We start from the raw sequence: 21484 nt of genomic DNA, 5'->3' as shown, positions 1-21484 counted from the left end.
AGCTGGGCAGGGCTCTGTTTACTGGAGCCCAGTTATGCGGGGCTAAGCTGAGAAATACCGATACAGCCAGGTTTTCTGTGAGAGGCCCTCGGGTGGAGGCGGCACGGAGTTAATGAGTTAACGTGTGAGCACAAACCTGCTCAGCCCTGGGGCGTGGGTGGGGGCATCTGCCTGCTGCAGGGCCTCAGACACCCCGGGGCGTGCAGGAGGAGCAGGCTGAGCAAACACCTCGGTCCCATGGGGGTCCCAGCCCACCCTGTGTGCGTCCTGTGGAACAAGAGGCTTGCGAAGAGCCAGTTCTTGCTTGTGAACCGAGCCCTGCTTTGAGCAAAGCTCCCAAATCCACACCCCGACCCCCATCCCAAGTTAACCTGCCAGCCTGCAAGTCCTGCTGAGCACCCTCCTCATTTTGTAAAGCCTTAAACAAGAAGCAGCCTTATGAACAAACAGCTCGAGCCGGGGGTGATCTTTACACCACAGCAGCAGTGTTTTCATTGTGGGTAGGGCAGGTAAACATCAGCTTTTCCTCTGTAAGGAAAAGGCCCAGGTCCCATGGCCTGTTCAGGTTCACTGAGATAAGATTGCGTTCATGATGCTGGAGCTGTTCCGTGGAAGAGGATCGGGGGCTGAGCGGGTCCGAGAGCCCTGCTGGAGTCCTCTGGGGCTTGGGGCTGCTGTCACAGGCTTCATTCGGGCAGCCCAGCTCTCAGACCAACATGGGAAGGATCTGCCCCAGATCTTCCTGGTGCTGCTCCCCCAGGCAGTTCTGGCACACCCCAGGTCACCTTCTCTGAGGGGTTTTCTGCTGGTTTTCCCACAACTTCTCCTTTTTTCCCCACCCCACTACATAGCCTGGGACTTCTTGCAGCCAGGCTGCCGCTCTTCCTCCTGCCGCCCTCCCTGCAGAGCAGGGCAGGGAAGGAGCCGGCGGCTCTCAGACATGGCCGAGAAGGGGAAGACCTCCCGCGGCAGGTTGGTGACGAAGCAGGGCATCTGCTTGCAGCCCTCGAAGGTGCCCCGGGCCTGGAAGCGAAGGGCCACGTCCCCGTTGAGCCGGGTGGCCAGGCGGCTGAGGGCCAGGCCCCGCTCCTCCCCGTCCAGCGCCCTGAGCAGCGCCTGCAGGAAGCTGGATCCCGAGGGGTTCAGGAAGGCTCCGTAACCTGCAGAGGAAGGGGAGATGCATTGGACCCGGCCGCGTTTCCTCCAGATTTTGGCTCACGAAGCGTTTCCTTACCCGGACTGCAGGCGAACATGACGGCGGTGTTGGGAGGGATGCGTAGGTACTCTGAGAAGCTGCACGGCTCCGGCTGCCCGCTGTCAGTCTCCAAAAACACCCCCTGGTCCAGGGCGCCCCCCCGGCAGGCCTGCGGGCAGAACCACGGCTGTTGGCTTCCCCTGCTCTGCCCCCAGAGACCTCCTGGGGTATTTGGGGGCCCCCTCTGGACCTGCAGCACCCCCAGGAGAAGCCTGCACCCCATCCGCTCCCCAGGCCCCACGTGGCTCCTCTCCAGGCTCTTCCCTTCCCGTCCATCCAGCCCCAAGCTCAGCTTTTTTGAGCCTCCCTTCCCCACAAGCCGTGCTGCCTCCGCTCTTCCCCACGTGAGCCTGGTTCCCTTTGGGGCTCCAGGAATACACCTGGAGCCCCCCAAGTCTGCTCGGAAAGCACCAGCAGACTCTCCCTGGAGTGCAACATTTTGTGTGTGGTTGCTGATTCCATGTGGTTCTCGTTGCTTTCTTCCAGGGATGGGATTTTGGGAAGGCTGGAGGAGGACCAGCACTGCTGAGCCCACCCTGAGGACCCATCACAGCCCCTTGTGCAACAAAACCCCAGTGGTAAACCCTTGCTTGGCCCCCGGAGCTGCCCACAAAGGAGCTGCACTGAACAATAGGTGGGTGAAAGCCACTGGGAGTCACAGTGGTGCCAAGGGGACCCTGTGGTGTTAGCCTGAAGGGAGGACAGCCCTCGGGGTTAGGTGTCAGCATGGGCACACACCGGTCCCTGGTTTTGCTGGCTTGGCTGTTGGAGACGTCCTCGGTCATCACCATGCCCTGCACGGTGGCTGAGCCCTTTGTTCAGAAGGAAGCGAGTGACGTGAGCAATCTAGACTTGCTTTCAGGTGAAGATTTCTGCGTATTTGCATATTTGAGCAGCAGAGCTGGTATCACTCGAGGTTGCAGGTTGCCAGACTGTGTGTTTGCTCAGGGAGCTAGCCTAATCCTCCCTGAGCCGATCGGGTACAGCTCCCAGCGCTGTCCTGCCAGGGCGCGCTCCCATTCCCCAGGGGACCAGGTTTGGGGATTTTCCTCCACACTGCCAAGCCCCTTCTGGGCTTCTCAGAGCCCCACTGCAGGAGAGGGGCACGGTGATAAAATCTGAAGGCAACTCTTACTGATTTATCCACACCCTGGTGGCGTCGGGGGGGGATAGTGCAGTGAGCAGGGAGACCCCAAAATCAGCATGAAAAACAGAGGTGCGGTGGGTTGTGTGGGGGAGAAAGGGGGTGAAGAAGAGACCGAGCTCGCACAGGGGTAGCAAAGTCCACAGTTAAACCAACCACACACTGACAGCTCGTGCTTGTGCCAGTCTAACTCTGCAGAAACTTAGCCAAAAGGGATCAAGTTATCACCAGCAGCTGCGTTACCTGGATAAAGAAGACTTTAGGTCTTTCGGCGAGCACCGGGCAATTCTGCGGTGACAAAATTCGGAAGATCCGGGTCAGCTGAAGCGGCTTGCAGTCAGAGCCGAATACGGCCCCCTCCTCCCCGTGGCTGGAGATGATGCTCACAAAGAAATCCCCGTGCTCGCGGCTGCACTCTGCGGGGGCACAGCCGAACCTCAGACCCGCCAGCCGTGGCCCAATTTGGGGCCCCAGTGTGCTGGGCACTCCGCTGCCTATCCAAATCTGAGCCCCATGGTGGGGTGACCCTAAAGGGCCTGGGTCTGGCTCTGGGGAGAGTCCCCAGCTGCCGCTGAGCAGCGACTTGGGCTGTCACAGGGTGCTCAGACCAAGCTGGGCAGAGGCAGAGGTGGGAATTGGGAGCTGGCTGGGCTCTGGGGAGCGTGACGGTGCCGCAGGGGCGCGTACCTTGCTGGTAAAGGTCTTCCATCTCTTTGGCCGTGCTGTTGTGCATCAGCTTCACCTTGTAGTTGAGCTCTGAGAGTGCCTTCGAAAGCTTCTCCGCTTCCCTCTTGGCTCCCCTCCGGGCCCCGAGCACCACATCGCCGGCACTGCTGCAGAAATCGGTGTTGACGATGATGAGAGCCCGGCTCTGCCTGGCCTGCGCCGTGCTGGGGCATCTCCTCGGGAGCATTGGTGGCCTCTGAACCCCCACGGCCCCAACGGGGAGCTTGGGCTGGAGGCTGAGCCCCGAGTGCTCCTTCGATTCAACGTCAGCATGGGCTGAAGGAGGAGGGCAAGGCAGGAGCAGCGCCCTGTCACCTGCCAGGTGTCACCTGGGCATGAGTCACTGGGGCAGGAGATGGCCACGGTTTGCCACTGGGCTTGCAGAGCACTGCTCAGCCTGGGGCATGCAGGGAGGGGGAAAAACAAAACAAAACAACAACAAAAAAAAGAGTATTTTGGTCCAAGGGGGTCATTGACAAGGGCAGGGGGATGCTCACCCTCACCTCCCTGCACGGGAAGGGGGAGAGAGGGCTGGAGGGAAATGCCTGTGCTGTGGGAACCCCTCCCCTGCTTTTCCCATGTGGAGTTGGCATCTCCCTCACTCCAGTCTCCCCAAATCCAGCTGGTTCCTGCTCCCCAGCAGGCTGCTGGAAAACCGCCCCCTCCGGCTCCCCCGCGGCTCCCAGCAGGACTTTAACTGGGGGCTGAAGTCCACGAAGCCGGGCTGCTCAGCTGGCACGGCTCTGGCCAACCCTGCTGGCACAGGGAGGCATTCGTCAGCTGCGCACCACATGCTAGGGGAACCCACTTATGGTACCCCCTTATTTTATTGTCCCTGTAAACAGGCCAGCCCCCAGCGATGGGGTTTGCCCCCCTCCTTAGGAGCACAGCTCTCTCCTTCCCCAGCTTGCCCAGGTTGCTGGGAAGCCCTGAGTGCCCACCAGGCTCATTGCCACCCGGCAATGGGGGGTTTGGAGCGCAGGGATGTTTCTGCTCGGCCCTTTCTGCATCCCCTGGGGGACGCGAGCAGCCCCCTCACGCCACCCTAACCCCAGCCCTGCTGCTCCCACATCACGAGGCACTGAGCACGTCACGAGGCTTTTTTATTTGGTCTCATGTGCTTCCCTTCCCAGCACCGCGGTGGTAGGAGGGGGCTTTGATCGTGTGCCCAAGCTTCTCCCGGCCAGCAGACAGGCCGGGCTTTTTGCTACTTCTAAAGGAGGGGGGATTTGCACCATCGCACGTCTGGTGATGAGCAGCACCCAGGTCTGCAGCATCACCGGACCGAGGGCTGTGGGATCGCAGCGTGCGACACCGCCGCAGCAAGGCACGTCGTGGGACGCCCCATAGGGCTGGCGAGCACCGCGTGCCGTGGCTCCTCAGTAACCTTAAATCCAGCTTGAATCAATCCAACTGGGCGTGCAACAACGCCTGCGCTGCTGACCCACTGAACTCCACGGGCAGCAAGCGGCCACGAGGCTGCAGGACGAGGGCTGGAGCCAAGAGCAGGCTCCTTCCCGAGGGAGCCTCGGTGAGCCCCCTGTGCCTTCGTTAACACACAGTGATGGGGCTTGGCCTGGCCTGGGGCAAATTGCCCTCGCTTCAATGCAGCCATCATCCACCCAGGGACTGACAGCAAGCGGGCCTGATGCTGCCTGGGCAGGTTTGTGCAGGGTGCTGCTGGTGGCAGCTGCTGGGCTCTGCCTCCTGGCGCACCCCATTTTTGGGGAGTGCTGCAACTTTGCCCCTGGCCAACACTGCCCGTGTCAGCTCTTGGTGGCCCCAGTGCTGGGAAAAGGGATTTGCCCTCAAAAGGGCAGCCGGGACGGGGTGGTGGTGTGCGGTGTGGTGGAAGGAGTTGTGCTCCAGCTGGACAGGACCCGAGGCAAGCCAGCAACAGCTTCCTCCTGGCCTTCCATCCTTCGGAGCTGCGTGAGAGGAGGATGCGCTACCTATGCCAAAAGCCACCACTGAGCCGTGGTGCAGGGGTGATTTGCCAGGCTGGGAGGGGAAGGGGGCACTGGTGGGACGCCAGGCCTCAATCTCTCTTCTTGTAGTCGTTGGTGGGGGCCTGCGCGCGCTTCCTCAGCCTTAACACGTCCAGGTGGAGGTTGCGGTTGAGGACGGCACTGGCGCAGAAGAGGGCTCCGTGCAGGGCTCCCATAAAGCCACACATGAAGACGTCCTGCCCTGGAAGAGAGCAGGAACAGGCTTCATCCTGCCCAGCAGTAACAAACCAGCACCGGGCAGGGAGTCCATGTCCCAGAGCTGGGGAACACCCGTCCCTTTCCTCCTGCCCTTGGAGCCATGTGGCAGCGATGCGCTTCGGCGCGTGCCAGCAGCTCTTGCAGCACCCCACGGCACGGAGGTGGCTCATCCCTTCGTGCCACTGGGGGACTGAAGAGTTTTGTCCTCCCACCCCAATAATTCCCTGAGGACGTCCTCGCCCGAGGACGGGGCTGTGGTACCTGTCAGGTAGAGGTTGGGGACAACCGTCTGTGGCCGCATGGTGGCTATGGCTTCGGCTTGCATGCGGCTGGTGTCGTGGTCGATGCCGTAGATCTCCCCCCGGGGGCTGGCGATGTAGTGCTGGTTGGTGAGGGGCGACCCCCCAGAGATGTACTCGATCTGCAGGGGACAAGGGCAGGCGCGATGGCAAAGGGGGTCTGGTGCCCCCAGACACGGGGGACGGTCTGGGACGAGGCTCCCTGCAGCCCCTGGGTGGTGTTCGTGGCCAAGTTTGGGCACTGCGTGGTCCCGGAGGACAGCAGCCAGCCCCCCTGCACCACGTGTAGTCAGCAGGCAGCTGAGCAGGCTGGTGCCACCCAGGATCCAGCAGGGACTCAGGAGAGGATCCGGAGGACCCGTGAACCCCTTTATTTCCTCACCTTGTCCTCAATGTTGGGGTAGAGTTTGAAGACAACCTCCATGACGGCGTCCACAAAGGTCTTCTTCAGGTCCTCGTAAGCATCTCCCCGTTTGTTGACCGGCTTGTCCTTCCACTCCTCAAACCACTCGTATTTGGCAAAGGTCACGATGGCCAGCGTGGATTTACCTGCAGCGGGACAAGGCTGGCGTTTGCCCCCCTCTGCCCCCTCGCTGCCACCACTTCACCTCCACCAACCCAGCCCCAAATAATCCCATGAACGTCTGGGACGTGTCCAGGTAGCTGTGGCCCCACGTCCTCGGTGCAGTCACCAAACGGAGCCTCTCCTCCCTTTCACCTCGTCACAGAGCAAGCTCCTGAACAGACCCCTCCCTGATCAAAACCAACTCGCACCCCCCAATTTGCAAAACCCCGGGGTGTTATTTGGCTGCTTTAGGGGAAACTCCTCATCCGCAGCCGGCAAATGAACCTAACTCCAGTGAGAGGTTTCGAGTCGCTGCCCAGCTTCAGCCCTCACCTGGGTGCCTCATCTCCCACGTGGGGTCCTTGGCCGAGGGGCAGGTGACAAAGAGGAAGGGGATGCTCTTGGCGGCCTCATCTCTGGACGCAGTCAGGTACCGCTTCATTCTGCAGAGAGATGCAGGGGTTGGGGCCGGGTTTGTGCAAACCTTGCTGCAAACACCTGCCAGAGCCACATCACCGCGCGGCGAGGATCTGCCGAGAGCACTCCGAGCATTTGCTGAGCTACCACCCAGGAATTTATCTCCTTAACGCCCAGCGAAGCATGGCGGAGACGGAGGCGGACGTACATTTCATCCAGGTTATTTCCTGGGTAGACGAAGTAGTTGGTGGCTTCCAGCCCCAGCTCTTGGCTCGAGCCCGTAAGACCTACGAAAACGCTGAAACCCGCCTCGCCGTGCTTCACCATGCCAAGCTGGGACTGGATCTCTGCGATACGGGGGAAAGAAGTGGAAAATTAGTATTTTCCTGGCGGCTCAGCTACGGGGAAGAAGCAGCTTCTCCTTTCCAAGAGGAAGCCCCCTCTCAAATCTGCGTTGCTCCCCTTGGTTGTGTCAGCTTGCAAAACTGATGTCCTCCAGTCCCCGAGGGCAGGAGGGCAGCTGGCAGCTGTACAGATGGCAGCAGAGCCGTCGTGTCACATTGGGGAGGTTTTAGGGTAACCTTGGCACGAGCTTTCGTGCAAGAGCCTTGGCACTTTACTTTTAGTGACTCAGCCGTGCTCCCGCTCTGCAAACACTGAACACTTGTTCAATGTCATTGTCCAGAAAGCTCCCACCGAGACAGCAGGGAGTTTGGTGGCAGAGCTAAGCTCAACTTGGAGCAGGAGTTTCACCACATTTCACAAGCTCCTGGGCACTGTGTCGCGTTTTTTGCAGCAAGCAAGCAGCAATGCCAGCTCCAGCAAGCCAATTTGACTTGGTTAAGCCCCTGCAAAGGGATTCGGGCTTGCCGCTGGGTTTTGCTGGTGCCTAGCAAAGAATTACAAAGCTGCTCCCTGATGGGGATGCTGTGGCTGAGAGGGGATTACTGCCCTAATCCCAATCAAACCCAGCTCTCGTCCCACCCCGCGGGGCTGCTCCCGTTGTGTTTTACCAGGCAGAGCCCGCGCCTCCGCCGGCAGGAGCCGTTCGTAGGTGTTAAATAACCCAGCGTCCGAAATGATGGTGGGAGCGAAGATCTTCACCAGTTCCTGCCCCTTCTTGACGGTCACGCCTGGAGGGGAGAGGCGAGGAGGGGAGGAAGGCTCCGGTTAAAGGCACGGGGGGGGGGGGAAGCCATGTCCCCCCCATCCCGTCCGGCCCCGTCCCATCGCTCACCGCAGGCTTTGCCCTGGGAATCCAGCAGGATGCTCTGCACCGGTGCCCTGCCCAGCACGTTGCCCCCGGCCCTCTGGATGATGGGGATGGTGTGAAAGGCGATTTCCCCGGCCCCCCCTTTGGGGTACCAGGCGCCGTGGAGGTAGTGGTTCACCAGGATGCTGTGCATGGAGAAGCTGGCCTTCGAGGGGAGCACGCCTGGAAAAAGGGCGAGTGCAAGGGGCGTTCTCACCGAATGGGGGTTTTCTTGGGTTTGCAGCTTTATCCCAAAGGTTTTAGGATGAGGCAAGCGTTGGCTGGCTGCTGAGAGGAAGAGAAGCGAGGGCCCTACGAGGCGCAGGGAGGGCGAAGGAGCCTGGGGCTGGCAGCTCCGCATCTCCTGCAAGCCTCCGCCGAGCTCCAGCTGCCCCCAGGGAGCTTCGAGGCAGGAGGGAGCTTCAGGGCAGCAGGAAAGTTCAGCACAGCAGCAAGCAGGAGGTTAGCGCAGGACGGCTGCTCCCTCGTGTGCAGGATTCCTGCTGGGAAGCCGAAGGATGCGGAGGAAAAGCCACAGCCCTGGGGACGAAGGTGAGCAGGGGACAGCGGGCAGGGACACGCTGTGACAGCGCTGAGGATGGCACCGAGGGCTCCGGGCGGTCCAGCAGCAGCGACGCGATGCGAAGCCAAGCGCGGGGAGCTGGGATCTGCCCGGCACGCATCCAAAAAGCAAAGCAGAGCGGCGTTTTGGGCGGGTTGGTTTTGTTACGAAGGGTCTAACTTCACCCCTGCTGGGTGTCCGAGCCTCGCGGCGCCCTACCATAGGTGGGGAAGATGTAGCTGAGGATGGCGCGGAGCTCGGCGTTGGCGGTGAGGCCGTCGACCACGTCCTTCAGGCTGCGTGAAGCCATCCTGCAGAAGGGGCTGAGCCAGGGCAGCAGCCCCGAGCGGCACAGCAGCCGGGCCAGCGGCAGGGGCAGCAGCTTCAGGATGCCTACGGCTTTCATCCCTCTGATGACGCTCTGCGAGAGAGGGGGGCGGTCGCAGCGCGCCCCCGACCCTCCCCGTGCCAGGGGAGGCCGCCAGGGCTGCCAACAACCAGGGGCTGGGCAGGGAGTGGGTTTTTCTCCTTTCTTTCACTGCTCGCGCCCCGCTCGGAGCACATGCAGGGTGTCCGCAGATGGGTTAAAAGCTCTGTGTGCGACGCAGGGCTTTTGGGGTACAAAATGGAGATTTTGAGGTTTGTCTCCTGAAGCGTTTGGGATGGCGAGGCTCTGCGCCGAGGCAGGTTGTGCAACACCACCGCGCTGTGTGGATGCCAAAAAGCTGTCCCCAGGGCAGCCAAGGGGAAGAATTTCCTTTCCCTCACATGACGCCAGAGCAAGGAACCGGAGCCAAAAGCTCCAACCACAGCCCCGTGAGCGGAGGGAATGTGACCGAGCCCGTGCCCCCGGTACCTTCGTGAGCTGCTCGAACTTATTGATGGCAGCCGTTTCTCCGGGGAAGCGCTCCCTCAAGCTGTTGAAGTATTCCTTCTCCCCCGTGAGGACGCGGTGCGCCCTGCTGCGCCGGGGCTCCCCCAGCACCACGGCGTCGTAGGCGGCCGGCATGGGCACCCACTCGAGCTGCCCCTCCGTCAGCTGGTCCACGATGAAGCGCGTCAGGCTGCCCTCGTACATCTGCCCCACGTAGTGGATCCCTGCAAGAAGCCACGGCGGGGTGTTATTTGGGGTTTATTCTGTGTATTCTGGGGTTTATTCTCCTCGCACCACATCCCCTGTGAAGTTCCCGGCTCCTCCGGGCTCAGCAGGGTGCCCACAGCCTCCCGCTGCTGAGGCAGAGCTCACGTTCAAAAGGAAACCCCAAGTGCTCAACGCAGCATTTTTAGGTGTTTTTTCAGGAGTTCTGGTACACATTGACATAAATTTCCCCTCCTCGCCACGCTGCTGTCAATAATTAATCCTGGGCACGCTGCGAGATGCACGGAGCTCGACTTTGTCTCGCTGGAAGCAGCGTGCTGCGGGGACCTGCCCGCACAGGGGGTGCCACGGGGATGTGGCTGTGTCACAGCGACAGGGCATGTCGCGATAGCAGCATCGCGACGGCAGCACCGTGACCATGCCCTCTCTTTCAGCAGGGGAAATTTTGGGTGAGGGCACATCTACGAGACGCCACCACTCATCCCAGCCAAGCGCTGGGTGCGTGCTGGGGATGCCGCTGCGATCCCAATTCCCTGCATGGGGGCAGCATCCCCGGGTTCCCCCCCGAGGGCTTTGGGTCCTGGGCTGGTTCCCACCCCGTACGAGCATCGCCCTCTCCGTGCCCGCGCTTACCGGCGTCGAACTCGAAGCCCTTCTCGCTGAAGGTGTGGCAGCAGCCCCCCAGCTTGCCGTGCTGCTCCAGCACCAGCACCCGCCGGCCGGCCTTGGCCAGCAGCACGGCCGCCGCCAGGCCCCCGATGCCGCTGCCGATGACGATGGCATCCAGCCCCGCGGGGACTTTGTCTGCCGAGAAAACTGCGGGAGCGGGGTCCTCAGCAGGGGCTCCCGAAATGGCGACGGGGGGTGATGCCGCAGGGATGGGGCTCTTGAGGGGAGCAAGGGGTGTCCCAGGGATGGAGGTCCCAGGGGTGGGGGTCCCGGGACATCCTGGGGGTGGGGGTCCCCGGGGATGGGGGTTCTGCAGCATCCTGGGCACAGGCACCCGGGGGATGGGGGTCCTGGGGAATGGGGGTCCTGGGGGTCCCGGGACATACTGAGGATGGGGTTCCCAGGGCATCCCGGGGATGGGGTGCCTGGGAGATGAGGGTCCTGGGACATCCCTGCGACACGGGTCCTGGGGGATGGGGGTCCTGGGGGATGGGGGATCTGTGACATCCCAGCGATGGGGATCCCAGGGGATGGGGGTCCTGGGACACCCCGGGGATGGGACACCAGGGGGCCGGGGTTCCCGGGACACCCCGGGGCTGTGGGTCCGGGGGTCCGGCCTCATCCCGGGACACCCCGGGGAGCAGGGGGACGGGGCTGCGGCCCCTACCTGCCTTCAGCACCGCCCTCCGGGCAGCCTTGTCGGTGACCAGCGGGGCCGGCGGGCGCCGGGCGTCAGCGGCGAAGGGGTTGGGGCCGCGGGAGCAGCCCCAGCGGAGCAGGGCGAGGAGGAGGAGGAGGAGGAGGAAGAGGAGGAGGAGGACGAGGCCGAAGGCGAGCAGCGCCCACGGCCCCATAGCGCAGCGCCCGACTGCCGCGCGCTCCCGCCGCCGGCGCGCTCCCGCCACGCCACGCCCACTCCCGCCCACGCCACGCCCGCTCCGCTCAGGCCACGCCCATTCCTTACACAACCCCGCCACTCCCCACATAACCCCGCCCACTCCTGCCCCCCGCCCCGCCCACTCCACCCCTTACCCCGCCTCCTCCCGCCAGCGCCCCGCCCACTCCATGCTCACCTCCTCCCCTCCCCCTGCGCGCGGTGCATGCCGGGTGTTGTAGTCCCCCGTCCCGCCCCTCCCGCCTCCCTCCCCCCCTTAGCGGACTGCAGCTCCCGGCAGGCAGCGCGGCCGCGCCTGCGCGCTGAGCCCCGGCGGAGCTGGCTGTGCCCGGCGGCCCCGCCGCCGCTTCCGGTGGGCGAGGGGTCAGGGGGCGGTGGGGGGCGGTGGGCAGGGGGCTGCCGGGGGGGCGGGGCCACGGTCAGGGGGCGGGGCCACGGGGCTGGGCGGGGCAAGGGGGGCTCGGGGGGACCCCAGGGGGGCATTGGGGGCACTGGGGGGGGCAGTGGGGGGGGCATTGGGGACCTTGGGGACCCCCTTGGGGGTCCATGGGGGGCCTTGGGGGGCCTTGGGGGGCTCCGTGGGGACCCCTGGGGGATCCTTGGGGACCCCTCTGGGGGCTCACGGGGGACCCTCGGGGACGCCCCCCCGTGTGGGACCCCCTTAGGGGATTAATGGGGACCTGGGGGGGGCCCTTTGGGGACCTGGGGGGGGCTCATTGGGGACCACCCTGGGGGAACCCCCTTTGGGGTTCACTGGGGACCCTCGGGGACCTCTTTTTGGGGCTCCCTTGGGGGATCCCCTTAGGGGGCTCAGTGGGGACCTCGGGGACCCCCTTCAGGACCCCCTTGGGGGGCTCGTGGGAACCCTCTTGGGGGAAACCCTTTGGGGGGTCCATTGGGGACCCCTGGGGACCCCCTTTGGGGGCTCAGTGGGAACCTTGGGAGGCTCAGTGGGGACCTCGGGGACCCCCTTGGGAGGCTCATTGGGGACCCCTGGGGGGGCTCACTGGGGATCTATGGGGACACCCTTGGGGGCCCCATTGGGGACCCCTGAGGGGCTCATTGGGGATCTTTGGGGTCCCCCGTGCCCCCCTCTGACCGGCGCCACCTTCCCCCCGCAGGCCATGAGCGCCCCCCCGGCGCCGCCCGAGGAGCCCCCGCTGTCCCCGCCGGCCCCCGGGGTGTCAGGGGTGAGCGGCGGGGGGCTTGGGGGCGGCGGGGGGCTCGGGGCGGCCCCGCTGAGCGCTGCGTCTCTTTCCCGGCTTAGATCGCGGCTCCGACGCAGCCCGGCCTCCTGCAGGCGTTCGGGGGGGGCACCGGTAAGCTGCCCCCCACCCTCCCTGCTTCATCTGCTCCCTTCCCTTGGTGGAAGCCCCCGGGGAGCTGCGGAGCCCCCGGGACCCGGCTTGGGCTCTGCCTGGGGCCGTGGGGCTGCGGTGTGGGGTGCGGGGGGCAGGGAGCCCCCCCCGGCCCTCCCCACTTCTCACCTCCAGCGCCCGCTTCCCTCGGCAGAGAGCAGCGAGGAGGCGCGGAGAGCACGGGAGGAATGGGAGGCGCTGGAGGAGATCCAGCCAGGTACCGCTGACCCCAAAAGCGCCTGGGGTGGGTGGGTGGGTGGGTGGGGGGGTCGGGCAGGAGGCAGCTCCGGCGCTGATTTCGGGGCAGGGCTGAGCCGGGAGGGCTGACGCTGCTCCGTGCCTCCCCGCAGGGCTGCCGGGGAAGTCCGGTCCCGTGCCCCTCATCTCCTTCAACGAGGCGCTGCAGCACTTCCAGACCGCCGACCTCTCCGCCTGCAGGGTGCGTGCGGGACGCGGCCCCCAGCTCCCCCCGGGGCCAAATCCAGGAGGAGAGGGGGCGCGGGGAGGCTGCGGGGCTGCGGGTCCTGCCTCGTCGCCCTGTTCCCCGCCTCGTGCTCTCCCCTTGCACTCCTCTTTCCCCTTGCTCCCACCTTTCTGCTCATCTCTCTGCAATCCCTCCCCTCCCGCTCTGCCCACCACTGTCTCTCCCCCTCCTAACTCCCACGGGACCCCCCCCCCTCATCGTTTCTTTGCCTTTTTTCCTCTCTGCAGAAGAAGATCCAGGCAACGGCGCGCAGGCAGGGTCTGGCCGCTCTGCTTCGCTTCCTCTTCGGCCCCCCCCGGCTCCAGCAGCAGCTGCAGGGCGAGCGGGACCTGGCTCTCGCCATGGCTCAGTGTGAGTGTCCCCGCTGCCCCCCGTGGGCCCCCCCGGTGTCACGCCGAGCACCGCTCGGGGGTCCCGGGGCGCAGCACGGTGCGCACACTTGTCCCAAAGGCCGCCTCCTGTCTCCTTTGCTTCACTCATTTGCACACTCGTGCCTCCTGGCAGGGGGGGCAGGTGCCCGGAGCACACTTGCACGAGGAGATTCCTTTCCTCCACCTGCGATTTGTGGTGGTTGTGGTTCCCCAGGCGGGGAAAACTTTCCAGCCAGCAATCTATCCCGTGCTGTTTGCGTTATTTACCCCCCCCCCGGCACTCACACAGCGCACAGCTTTGTGTTTCGGCACCTCCCGGGCTGTTTTTAATCCCTCCAGGGTTTAAAAACAGCAGGGTGAGCGCAGCAGGGACGCTCCTTGTTCCCCTCAGCTGCTCCCTGCTGTGGGGTCTCGTTCCCAGCCGGCCTCCGGCGTCCCCCTGCCGCTGGGGGTGGCTCCTGTCCCACCCGGCGGTGACAGCGGAGGGGTGCCCGGTGTCACCGAGGGGAATCCTCTCTGCCAGGTGGCCTGGATGACAGCGAGGCCGTGCACATGAGGATCCTGCAGACCATCTACAAGAAGCTGACCTGCTCCCGGCTGGGCTGCCCGCGCTACGGCGCGCACTGGGAGGAGCTCGGCTTCCAAGGTACGGCACGGGGGGGAAAACCCGGGGCAAACCTGAGCGAGGAGGGGTCTCGGCAGTCCCGTTCCCTCCTCCAGCGGTGCTGTGAAGGCTCGGCAGCTCCTTCCCTCTGCCTGCCTGCAGTTGCTGCCCCTGCTGTGGTTTTGCAGCGGGGATTTGGCAGTTTCTGCCCCTGCCAGGTGTCAGAGGCAGCACCGCGCCCGGACGAGCTGCCCAGCACTCTGCAGCCTGCGTCCAGCTGGAGGGGACAGAGGTAGCTGCTGTCACCGCTTTGCTGGGGCCGTTAATGCTCTTCATTAGCGAGCGATCTCTGCGGCTAATGAGGCGTCCCCGGAGGGCTGGTTTGTCAGCCAAGCCCTGCTCAGGGCTCTGTCACCGAGGGCGCGTCGCGGGTTGCTTTCAGCCTCCCCTGCGTGCTGAAAACAGCGTGATTAAAGCTGCCTCTGTCTTCTCAAGTGTGGCTTCACCGGGGTTTTCGGTCTGGTTGACTTGAGTTAAATAGGCCGGCATTTAATGAAGCTTAAAGCCCGTGGGAGAAGGTGAACGGCTCCCTCTTCTCTTTACCATCGAGTACACAACTGGTTTTTATCCTCATGATTTAGTTTAGCAGCTTCAGCCAAGTTTGCCCCGGGGTGGGTAGTGCTTGAAGATCCAAATTCCTGGAGATACTGAGGGAATCGGTATGAGGGGAGGAGAGAAATGCTTGTGATGCCCACATCAAAGGGGTATGGCACCATGCAGCGCCTGTTAGACAGGGGAATTCCCAGGAAACTCCCCCAGGATGTGGTCGCTGAGGTTCCTCTGCTCTCCAAGTGCCAGGGCTGTGGCCAGGAGTAGGCAGCCCAGGACGAAGGGGGGGTGACAGCAGCCTCGATTCACCCTCCTCGCTTTCCAGGTGCGGATCCGGGCACCGACCTGCGAGGGACGGGGATGCTGGGCCTGATGCAAATGCTGCACTTCGTCATGGACGCGCAGACGCTGCCTCTGGCTCGGCAGATTTTCAGGCTGTCCCACCACGAGACACAGGCACGTCCTCCCACCTTCTTTGCTCACCCTCTGCCGTGGTATTTAGCTCTCTCTTTCTAAAGCCCAGGGAAAGGTAAGCACGGAAACCTTCCTGTCTTCACAGCTAGGGCCTGATTTTGTGCCGTGCCTCTTTGCTTGGTGGTGGGGTCTGTGGGGCCACTTGTGGCAGGGCTCAGCAGCTCCACCAGGGATTTCCCCACCAGCCAGAGCAGCTCTGCTGGCTGCTCGGTCCTCCTCACACTGCTCGGGTGAGGCAGGTGGTCCCCAGAGAGCTGAGGGGTTGTTTTTTTTTTTTTTTTTTTTTTGCTGGGAATAAGATTTTAGAGAGCAGAGCTTCCCTGGCGGGGCTCAGGGGTCTGGAGGGCTGGCACGGACCAGACCGAACGCCTGACCCCGCGTGGTGTTGCCAGGAGCACGGTGGGACAGGGAGGGTGAGCAGAGCCAACATCCTCCCGTTTGGGGCACTCTGGGCTGCTTTTAAATTCAAGCCTGGCTGGATCCACGGCATCCATCTGAGCCTGCATCCATAACTTCAGTGTCCTGATCTGTGATTCCGTTGCCTGCAGCCATCACCGCGTGGCTTTGGGGCCGTGCAGCCGCAGCACCGAGGGGCTGGTGGTGTCGAGGCACCTCTGGGTGCTGGAAGGGAGGACGCCCGTCTGGCAGAGCCGACGTAACGCCGATTCTCTTGCAGAATTTCCCCTTCTGCATCATGTCCGTGAACATCACCCGCATCGTCCTGCAGGCCCTGAGGGAGGAATGCCTCTCCAGGTGAGGACTGAGCCCCGCAGCCGGGCCGTGCTGTGCCCTCCTGCCCTCGGGGCTGCCGCACGGGGGCTGCCCGGGAGGAGAAGCGAGGAGAAGCGGCTCGGCTCGGTCCCCGTGGTGGCGGCTCTGCCGGCTGAGCCCCCCTGTCCCCGGGCAGGGAGTGCAACCGCAGGCAGCAGGTCATCGCCGTGCTGAACGACGTCTACGCAGCCGCCTTTCTGCAGCTCTACCGGGTCTGGAAGTCGCAGCACAAGACCATTGCTGACTCCGGCTTCCTCCTGAAGGGTGCGTTTCCCCACGCTTCGCCCTCCTCTCCCAGCCAGGAAGGTGACCCAAGGTGCAGGGACCAAGCCTGGTGTGCTCCGGTGCTCTCTGCTCTTCTGGGAGCACCACGTCCTGCTGGGACGGCCTCAGTGGGGTGCGGTGCCCCAGCCCTTCATCTTCACGCAGAGCTTTTTCAACAAGTGGTGCTATTATCTCAGCACCCTGTGTTGTTTTTTTTTTTTTTCCTTACCTTTGGAGTCTCAAATCTGACAGGCAAGCGCCCGCCGCTTTTGGAGGGACGCCGTGGCGTGGCGTGGTGCCTCGGGGTGGCAAATCACACCGGCGGGGTGACCAAACGGGGACGTTCTCGCCCCGATTCCTGCAGGCTCGCTGACGTAGCGCGGCGCTGGGTTGCATAAGTGCTGTTTGTGGTGTCGCCGTGTAAGCGGGGCGGCCGCTGCCGTGCTTTTCGCAGCAAGCACCGCATTAAGCAGCAGGGATGTTTACTCCGGGGGAGACGGCCCTGATGGAAGCAGAGCTGCTTGGATGCGCTGTGCTGATGGCTCTCTTAATTCACAGTCCTCCTCGTGTGGCCAGGAGTGGGCTTGGTCCTGCCCCCTGGCAGCTCTGGGCTTCCCCTTCAGTGGGGTCAGCTGGGGGGTGCTGGGGCTGTGGTGCTGAGCTCCGTTGGGGGGTGGCGAGGAGCTTTTTGTGCTCTCAGCCTTTTGTGAGCAAAACAACCGTGCCTTTCCCCGAGGGGATAGTGGCGATACACTGGGACACGAGAAATAGCCTGTAAATATTTGAGTAACTGCCTTACTCTGGGAGCGTGCATCCCATGCTATCCCTGCCACCATCCAGCCCTTGCTGTCTGGTTGCATCCTTTTCCTTTGACCTTTCCAGAACTGGAGTTATCCGCCAAAAAGAAACCGAAGCAGCTCCTGAAATCCTTGGAAGCCTACGTGAGCAGAAGCCCCGTGGCAGACGGCATCCAGCGCCTGTCCCCTCCCTCCGGCAGCAGCTCCATCAGCGCCGGCCGGGCTGGCGAAGAGATAAACTTCACGGGTGTCTGCGACCTGCAGGTTGAGCTGGAAGGGGAGCCCCGGCTGGTCTGAAACCCGCAGCGGGGAGCCCTGCTCGTGGCACTGACACCAGGGAGTGCCCGGTGCTGCTCGGGGGGCTTGGAAGGGGCTTGCCCCAAAGTGGCAGGCGCAGAGCGATGCCTCTGGGCAGGAGGTGCCGAGAGCCGTGGTGGGAGAAGCGGCTGGGACCCGGCTTCGGGCACTCGGCCAGCTGGGGCACCGTGGAGTGTAGATTTAGCCCTAGCCCCCCCCAGAAAGGGTGGCCGTGTCCCTCCCCTGCGGTTTGGCGGCGTCGCTGGGAGCTGCGGGGCGGCGGCAGGAGCAAACTGCAGGCTTGGACCCTTTCGAGGTAGAATTAGTCAGGTTGGTGCTTGGGCTTGGTGACCTTGCAGGTTTTTTCCAACCTAGGTGGTTCTAAAAGTGTCATCATGGGAGGAAACCGGGTGGGTTTTGGTAGCCACCGGCCTTGGGCTGGGTTTCACGTCTGCCCGGCTGTCGGGGATGCGCGGTGCTGTTTGTCTTTACCCCCAGCAGGAGGAATCGTGCTGCTCGGGGCAGACCCACGGCTGGAGCTGGAGCGCACCGGGAGGGCTCAGACCTGGCTGGAAACGCACCTGGGAGCCCTCCCCTCTCACAGGGCTCCCCACTCGCTGCTCCAGAGCACGTGGGAGGGCTTGAAGCCCGGAGTTTGGGGCCAAACGCCCTAATTTCACACCAGTAGTGCTCCAAGAGCCGTGAGCACGGCCACGTTGCTGTGCCTGGGGCTGTGGGTTTGAACACAAGCCTGGTGTTTGGGGAGCCCTCCTCAATTCTCTGTAGGAGTTACTGTGTGTACCAAAATAAGGCATTAAAAGGAAAAAATAAACTTTTCTTGGCGTTCAGAGGCTTCCCGACGTGGGCTTGGTGGTTTCCGTGGCTGGGCTGGGGGCGAGGTGGTTGCGAGGAGCGGGATGGGGCCAGGAGAGGAACCAGGGCCTGATTCTGCCCCCAGCGAGGCGGTGCTGGGAGCCCCATCCAGCCCCGGTCTGCAGAGAGGTGACTTCTCTGTGCCCACCTCTTTGTTTCAGGAAAACCTCATTTAAGAGGGAAAAAGGGTTTTTGCCTGCAGGTGCCGGAGCTGCATCCAGCTTCGGGTTGGGGAGTGGGCCTGAGGCTCTGCCCCATTGTGCCTCGGTTTCTCCCTTAATAAAACCCAAATTTCAGTGATGGCTGTGGGTGAAGGATGGGGCTGTGCTGGGGCTAAGCCCCTGCAGCATCCCTGGGGGGTGAGGAGGAAAATGGGGTCGGGTCGGTGTCCCCACCAGGGGGACGAGGACGGGTCCCCAGCACGGGGACACTGCTGCTGGACGGGGCACGGAGGCGAGCTTGGAGCAGCAACGGCTGCAGCATGCCTTAGAAATGCTCCAAAAGCATCTTCAGCCCTCGAAAAAAAAGGGAAAAAAGCCCCAAAAGCGCAGAGCTGGAGATAAAAGTGTCTTTTAACAAGCGAGATCGAGGAGCTGGAGAGACAAAGGTGCTTTACGGCGCCCGGTGGCTGCCTCATTGGTTGCCCAGTCTGAAACAGCGCACGGGGACAAAAAACCAACAGGCAAACCTGCACACACCCTCAGCACAAGTGCCAGAGCCCAGGTAGCCTTTTTTTTTCTCATAAAATAATAAAGAAATGGGGCAGGGAGAGCGGGGCATGGAGCTGGGCACCACCACTCCGCTGCTCTTCCTCCCAGTCTGAGATTTCTCTTACGGGTTTTAACGGGGCCGCTAAGTGGGATTTGCGTGTCTGGTTTTGGCATCAGCACCTCGAAACCTGGGCAAGGTCGGGTCCTGAGTGCATCGAAACCGTGGCAAAAAGGGGCAATTCCAGGAATTTCTGCTGTCAGTTTTTGGAGCTGCTTGGGTGCCCCATCCAAACCCCTTAGGGATGGAGCCGGCGGGGAGATCAGGGGGAAAGATGTGGGGCCAAAGTCCCAAACTGGGGGGTGGCTGCGGAGTGGCTGGGATTGGGGGAGTTCATCCAGCCCTGGGGGGCACAGGGGCAGTGAGGATGGGTCGGGGGGGACCCCAAAAAGAAGGGCTGGGACGTGGGTGCTGCTGCACGATGCAGTTCCTGCGGGGAGGGTGACAGTGCTGGGGGGCTGACAGGGCTGCTGGGGGGGGGGCTCAGGTGCTGGGGGGGCTCACAGTGGGGAAGGGACACGGGTACTGGGGAGGGACGAGGGTCCGGGGGGGACGTGGGTGCTGGGGAGGGGACACAAGTACTAGGGGGGATGCAGGCACCGGAGGGGGGGGACACCATCCTGGGGGGGGGTGACACGATCCGGGGGGGGGCGGGTTGGAGCCCTGCGCATCCCCCGGCTCCTCCGCGTGTCCCCGGGTCCGCCCGGGTCCGCCCCGGGGGCGGGGGCGGCTCAGAGCCCTCCCGCACCCGATCAAAACCCCGCGGAGGCGGCGCCCGGCGGCGCAGAGCCCGGTGGCACCGGCACCGGCAGGAGGGGACCGGCACCGGCACCGGGTCGGGGACGGGCAGGGGGCGCGGGCAGGGGGCGGGCAGCCCAGCAGCAGGATGGCGAGCGGGACCCCCGTCCCCCAACCCACTCCATCCTCATCCTCATCCTCCCGCCCCGTCCCCCGCGTCCCGGGGGGCCGCTGAGCGCCGCTGGCCGGATCCCGGCTCCGTGCCCCCCGGTCCCCGCCATGGAGAGCCCCGAGGGGGGGTACTCGGTGCAGGCCACCGCTGCCATCGCGGCCGCTATCACCTTCCTGGTGCTCTTCACCATCACGGGCAACGTGCTGGTGATCCTGGCCGTGCTGACGAGCCGCTCGCTGCGGGCGCCCCAAAACCTCTTCTTGGTCTCGCTGGCGGCCGCCGACATCCTGGTGGCCACGCTCATCATCCCCTTCTCGCTGGCCAACGAGCTGCTGGGCTACTGGTACTTCCAGAAGACGTGGTGCGAGATCTACCTGGCCTTGGACGTGCTCTTCTGCACCTCGTCCATCGTGCACCTCTGCGCCATCAGCCTGGACCGCTACTGGTCCGTCAGCCGCGCCATCGAGTACAACGCCAAGCGGACGCCGCGCCGCATCAAGTGCAGCATCCTCATCGTCTGGACCATCGCCGCCGTCATCTCCCTGCCGCCCCTGGTCTACAAGGGCGAGAAGAAGGCGGCGCCGGGCGGGCGGCCGCAGTGCAAGCTCAACGAGGAGGCCTGGTACATCCTCTCCTCCAGCATCGGCTCCTTCTTCGCCCCCTGCCTCATCATGATCCTCGTCTACCTGCGCATCTACCTGATCGCCAAGCGCCGCCACCGCCGCGGCCAGAGCCCCCCCGCCGCCCCCAGCCCCCCGGGTTCGGCGCCCCCAAACGCCGCCCCCACCGCCGATGGGGACACCCGGGGACCCCATCCCCTGCCGGCGGACAGGACCTCACTGCTCAGCCCCGAGGAGCCGTCGGCGGCAGCGGTGGTGACAGCGGGGGCCAGCCGGGGCTCCGGGGGTTCCCCACGGCCTGCGGGGCGCCCCAGGGACACGTTGGCCACGGGGACGGGGCGGGTGGTGCTGGCGCCCACGCTGAGCCCCAGCCCCTGGCGGAGGAAGGCGCAGGCGAACCGGGAGAAGCGCTTCACCTTCGTGCTGGCCGTCGTCATCGGCGTCTTCGTCCTCTGCTGGTTCCCCTTCTTCTTCCTCTACAGCCTGGGCGCCGTCTGCCCCCGGCGCTGCAAGGTGCCCGAGGGCGTCTTCCAGTTCTTCTTCTGGATCGGCTACTGCAACAGCTCCCTCAACCCCGTCATCTACACTGTCTTCAACCAGGACTTCCGCAAGGCTTTCCGCCGCATCCTCTGCCGCCGCGGCGCCCGGACGGCGTGGTGAGGGGCTCGCCCCCGCCCGGAGGCACTGCGCCTCGCCCCCCCAGCCCCCCGACGCTACGACGGGTTCGTGCTGCGGTTTTCGGGGAGCTTTGCTCTTCCTTCCACCCCTCTCGCCTTTGCTGTCTCTGCCGGTTCTGGTGGCCGTCCCCTTGGGGGACCCAGCTCACACGGGGGCTCCTCATTTTCCCCTTTTCCCACTCATTTTCCCTTTTTCCCCCTCATTTTCCCTTTTTCCTCCTCGTTTTCCCTTTTTCCTCCTCGTTTCTCCCTTTCCCCCCCCCCCGCTTTTCCTCCCCAGGCAGCAGGCTCTCGGCTGGCAGCGCCTGCCCGCCCGCTGCCTCGTCTCGCTGCCAAATTTGCCGCGGGAAACCCGGCCCCACGGGGCTGGGGGCACGTGCCACCCGTGCCATATATCCCCTGTCCCTGAGCCCGGTGGCATCTCCCCAGCTGTGCTGGGGTACTCGGCAAGCAGACCCCAGCCTGGGAACGGCAATGGGGGGGGGGTCAGGGATTTTTCTCCCCACCCTACACACGC

The 21484-nt window shown here is 63.9% G+C and overlaps 4 protein-coding genes across 4 annotated transcripts; 2 read left to right on the top strand and 2 right to left on the bottom strand.

The window, feature by feature from the left end:
- Positions 1 to 843: 843 nt before the first annotated feature.
- Positions 844 to 3312, bottom strand: LOC116499313 (caspase-7-like). Its single transcript, XM_032203995.1, has 4 exons — positions 3087 to 3312; positions 2643 to 2815; positions 1235 to 1364; positions 844 to 1160 (listed from the first exon to the last, which is right to left on the bottom strand). The coding sequence occupies exons 1-4, from the start codon at positions 3310 to 3312 to the stop codon at positions 844 to 846; spliced, it is 846 nt and encodes a 281-aa protein (XP_032059886.1).
- Positions 3313 to 4210: 898 nt separating this feature from the next.
- On the bottom strand, positions 4211 to 11049 carry RETSAT (retinol saturase). Its single transcript, XM_032203994.1, has 11 exons — positions 10863 to 11049; positions 10160 to 10342; positions 9284 to 9525; positions 8647 to 8848; positions 7851 to 8048; positions 7627 to 7746; positions 6822 to 6960; positions 6530 to 6639; positions 6014 to 6180; positions 5594 to 5753; positions 4211 to 5315 (listed from the first exon to the last, which is right to left on the bottom strand). The coding sequence occupies exons 1-11, from the start codon at positions 11047 to 11049 to the stop codon at positions 5164 to 5166; spliced, it is 1860 nt and encodes a 619-aa protein (XP_032059885.1). The 3' UTR covers positions 4211 to 5163.
- Positions 11050 to 12214: 1165 nt separating this feature from the next.
- Positions 12215 to 17925, top strand: ELMOD3 (ELMO domain containing 3). Its single transcript, XM_032203993.1, has 10 exons — positions 12215 to 12280; positions 12358 to 12409; positions 12603 to 12665; positions 12799 to 12887; positions 13160 to 13283; positions 13827 to 13949; positions 14842 to 14972; positions 15667 to 15743; positions 15898 to 16025; positions 16908 to 17925. The coding sequence occupies exons 1-10, from the start codon at positions 12215 to 12217 to the stop codon at positions 17117 to 17119; spliced, it is 1065 nt and encodes a 354-aa protein (XP_032059884.1). The 3' UTR covers positions 17120 to 17925.
- A 1852-nt stretch (positions 17926 to 19777) lies between these two features.
- On the top strand, positions 19778 to 21155 carry ADRA2B (adrenoceptor alpha 2B). Its single transcript, XM_032203992.1, has one exon. It carries the CDS (start codon positions 19778 to 19780, stop codon positions 20948 to 20950), a length of 1173 nt encoding a protein of 390 aa, XP_032059883.1. The 3' UTR covers positions 20951 to 21155.
- Positions 21156 to 21484: the final 329 nt, after the last annotated feature.

Source organism: Aythya fuligula, chromosome 27, assembly GCF_009819795.1.
Source record: "Aythya fuligula isolate bAytFul2 chromosome 27, bAytFul2.pri, whole genome shotgun sequence".
In the NCBI taxonomy this organism is placed as follows: Eukaryota; Metazoa; Chordata; class Aves; order Anseriformes; family Anatidae; genus Aythya; species Aythya fuligula.
The sequence above is the reverse complement of the archived record's forward strand: the minus strand, read 5'-3'. Positions and strand labels throughout refer to the sequence as shown.

What these genes read in the sequence shown, in the direction of transcription:
- LOC116499313 (XM_032203995.1), bottom strand. Translation starts at nt 3,312, where the DNA reads ATGCTCCCGAGGAGATGCCCCAGCACGGCGCAGGCCAGGCAGAGCCGG. An exon ending in GGAAGACCTTTACCAGCAAG is followed by an intron (nt 2,816 to 3,086) that starts GTACGCGCCCCT and finishes GTGCCCCCGCAG; the next exon opens with AGTGCAGCCGCGAGCACGGG. An exon ending in CTAAAGTCTTCTTTATCCAG is followed by an intron (nt 1,365 to 2,642) that starts GTAACGCAGCTG and finishes TTCTGCCCGCAG; the next exon opens with GCCTGCCGGGGGGGCGCCCT.
- RETSAT (XM_032203994.1), bottom strand. Translation starts at nt 11,049, where the DNA reads ATGGGGCCGTGGGCGCTGCTCGCCTTCGGCCTCGTCCTCCTCCTCCTC. An exon ending in GGAGGCGCGGGCTCTGCCTG is followed by an intron (nt 6,961 to 7,626) that starts GTAAAACACAAC and finishes CCCGTATCGCAG; the next exon opens with AGATCCAGTCCCAGCTTGGC. An exon ending in GGAAATAACCTGGATGAAAT is followed by an intron (nt 6,640 to 6,821) that starts GTACGTCCGCCT and finishes ATCTCTCTGCAG; the next exon opens with AATGAAGCGGTACCTGACTG.
- ELMOD3 (XM_032203993.1), top strand. Translation starts at nt 12,215, where the DNA reads ATGAGCGCCCCCCCGGCGCCGCCCGAGGAGCCCCCGCTGTCCCCGCCG. An exon ending in CCGACCTCTCCGCCTGCAGG is followed by an intron (nt 12,888 to 13,159) that starts GTGCGTGCGGGA and finishes TCCTCTCTGCAG; the next exon opens with AAGAAGATCCAGGCAACGGC. An exon ending in GGCTCTCGCCATGGCTCAGT is followed by an intron (nt 13,284 to 13,826) that starts GTGAGTGTCCCC and finishes CCTCTCTGCCAG; the next exon opens with GTGGCCTGGATGACAGCGAG.
- ADRA2B (XM_032203992.1), top strand. Translation starts at nt 19,778, where the DNA reads ATGGAGAGCCCCGAGGGGGGGTACTCGGTGCAGGCCACCGCTGCCATC.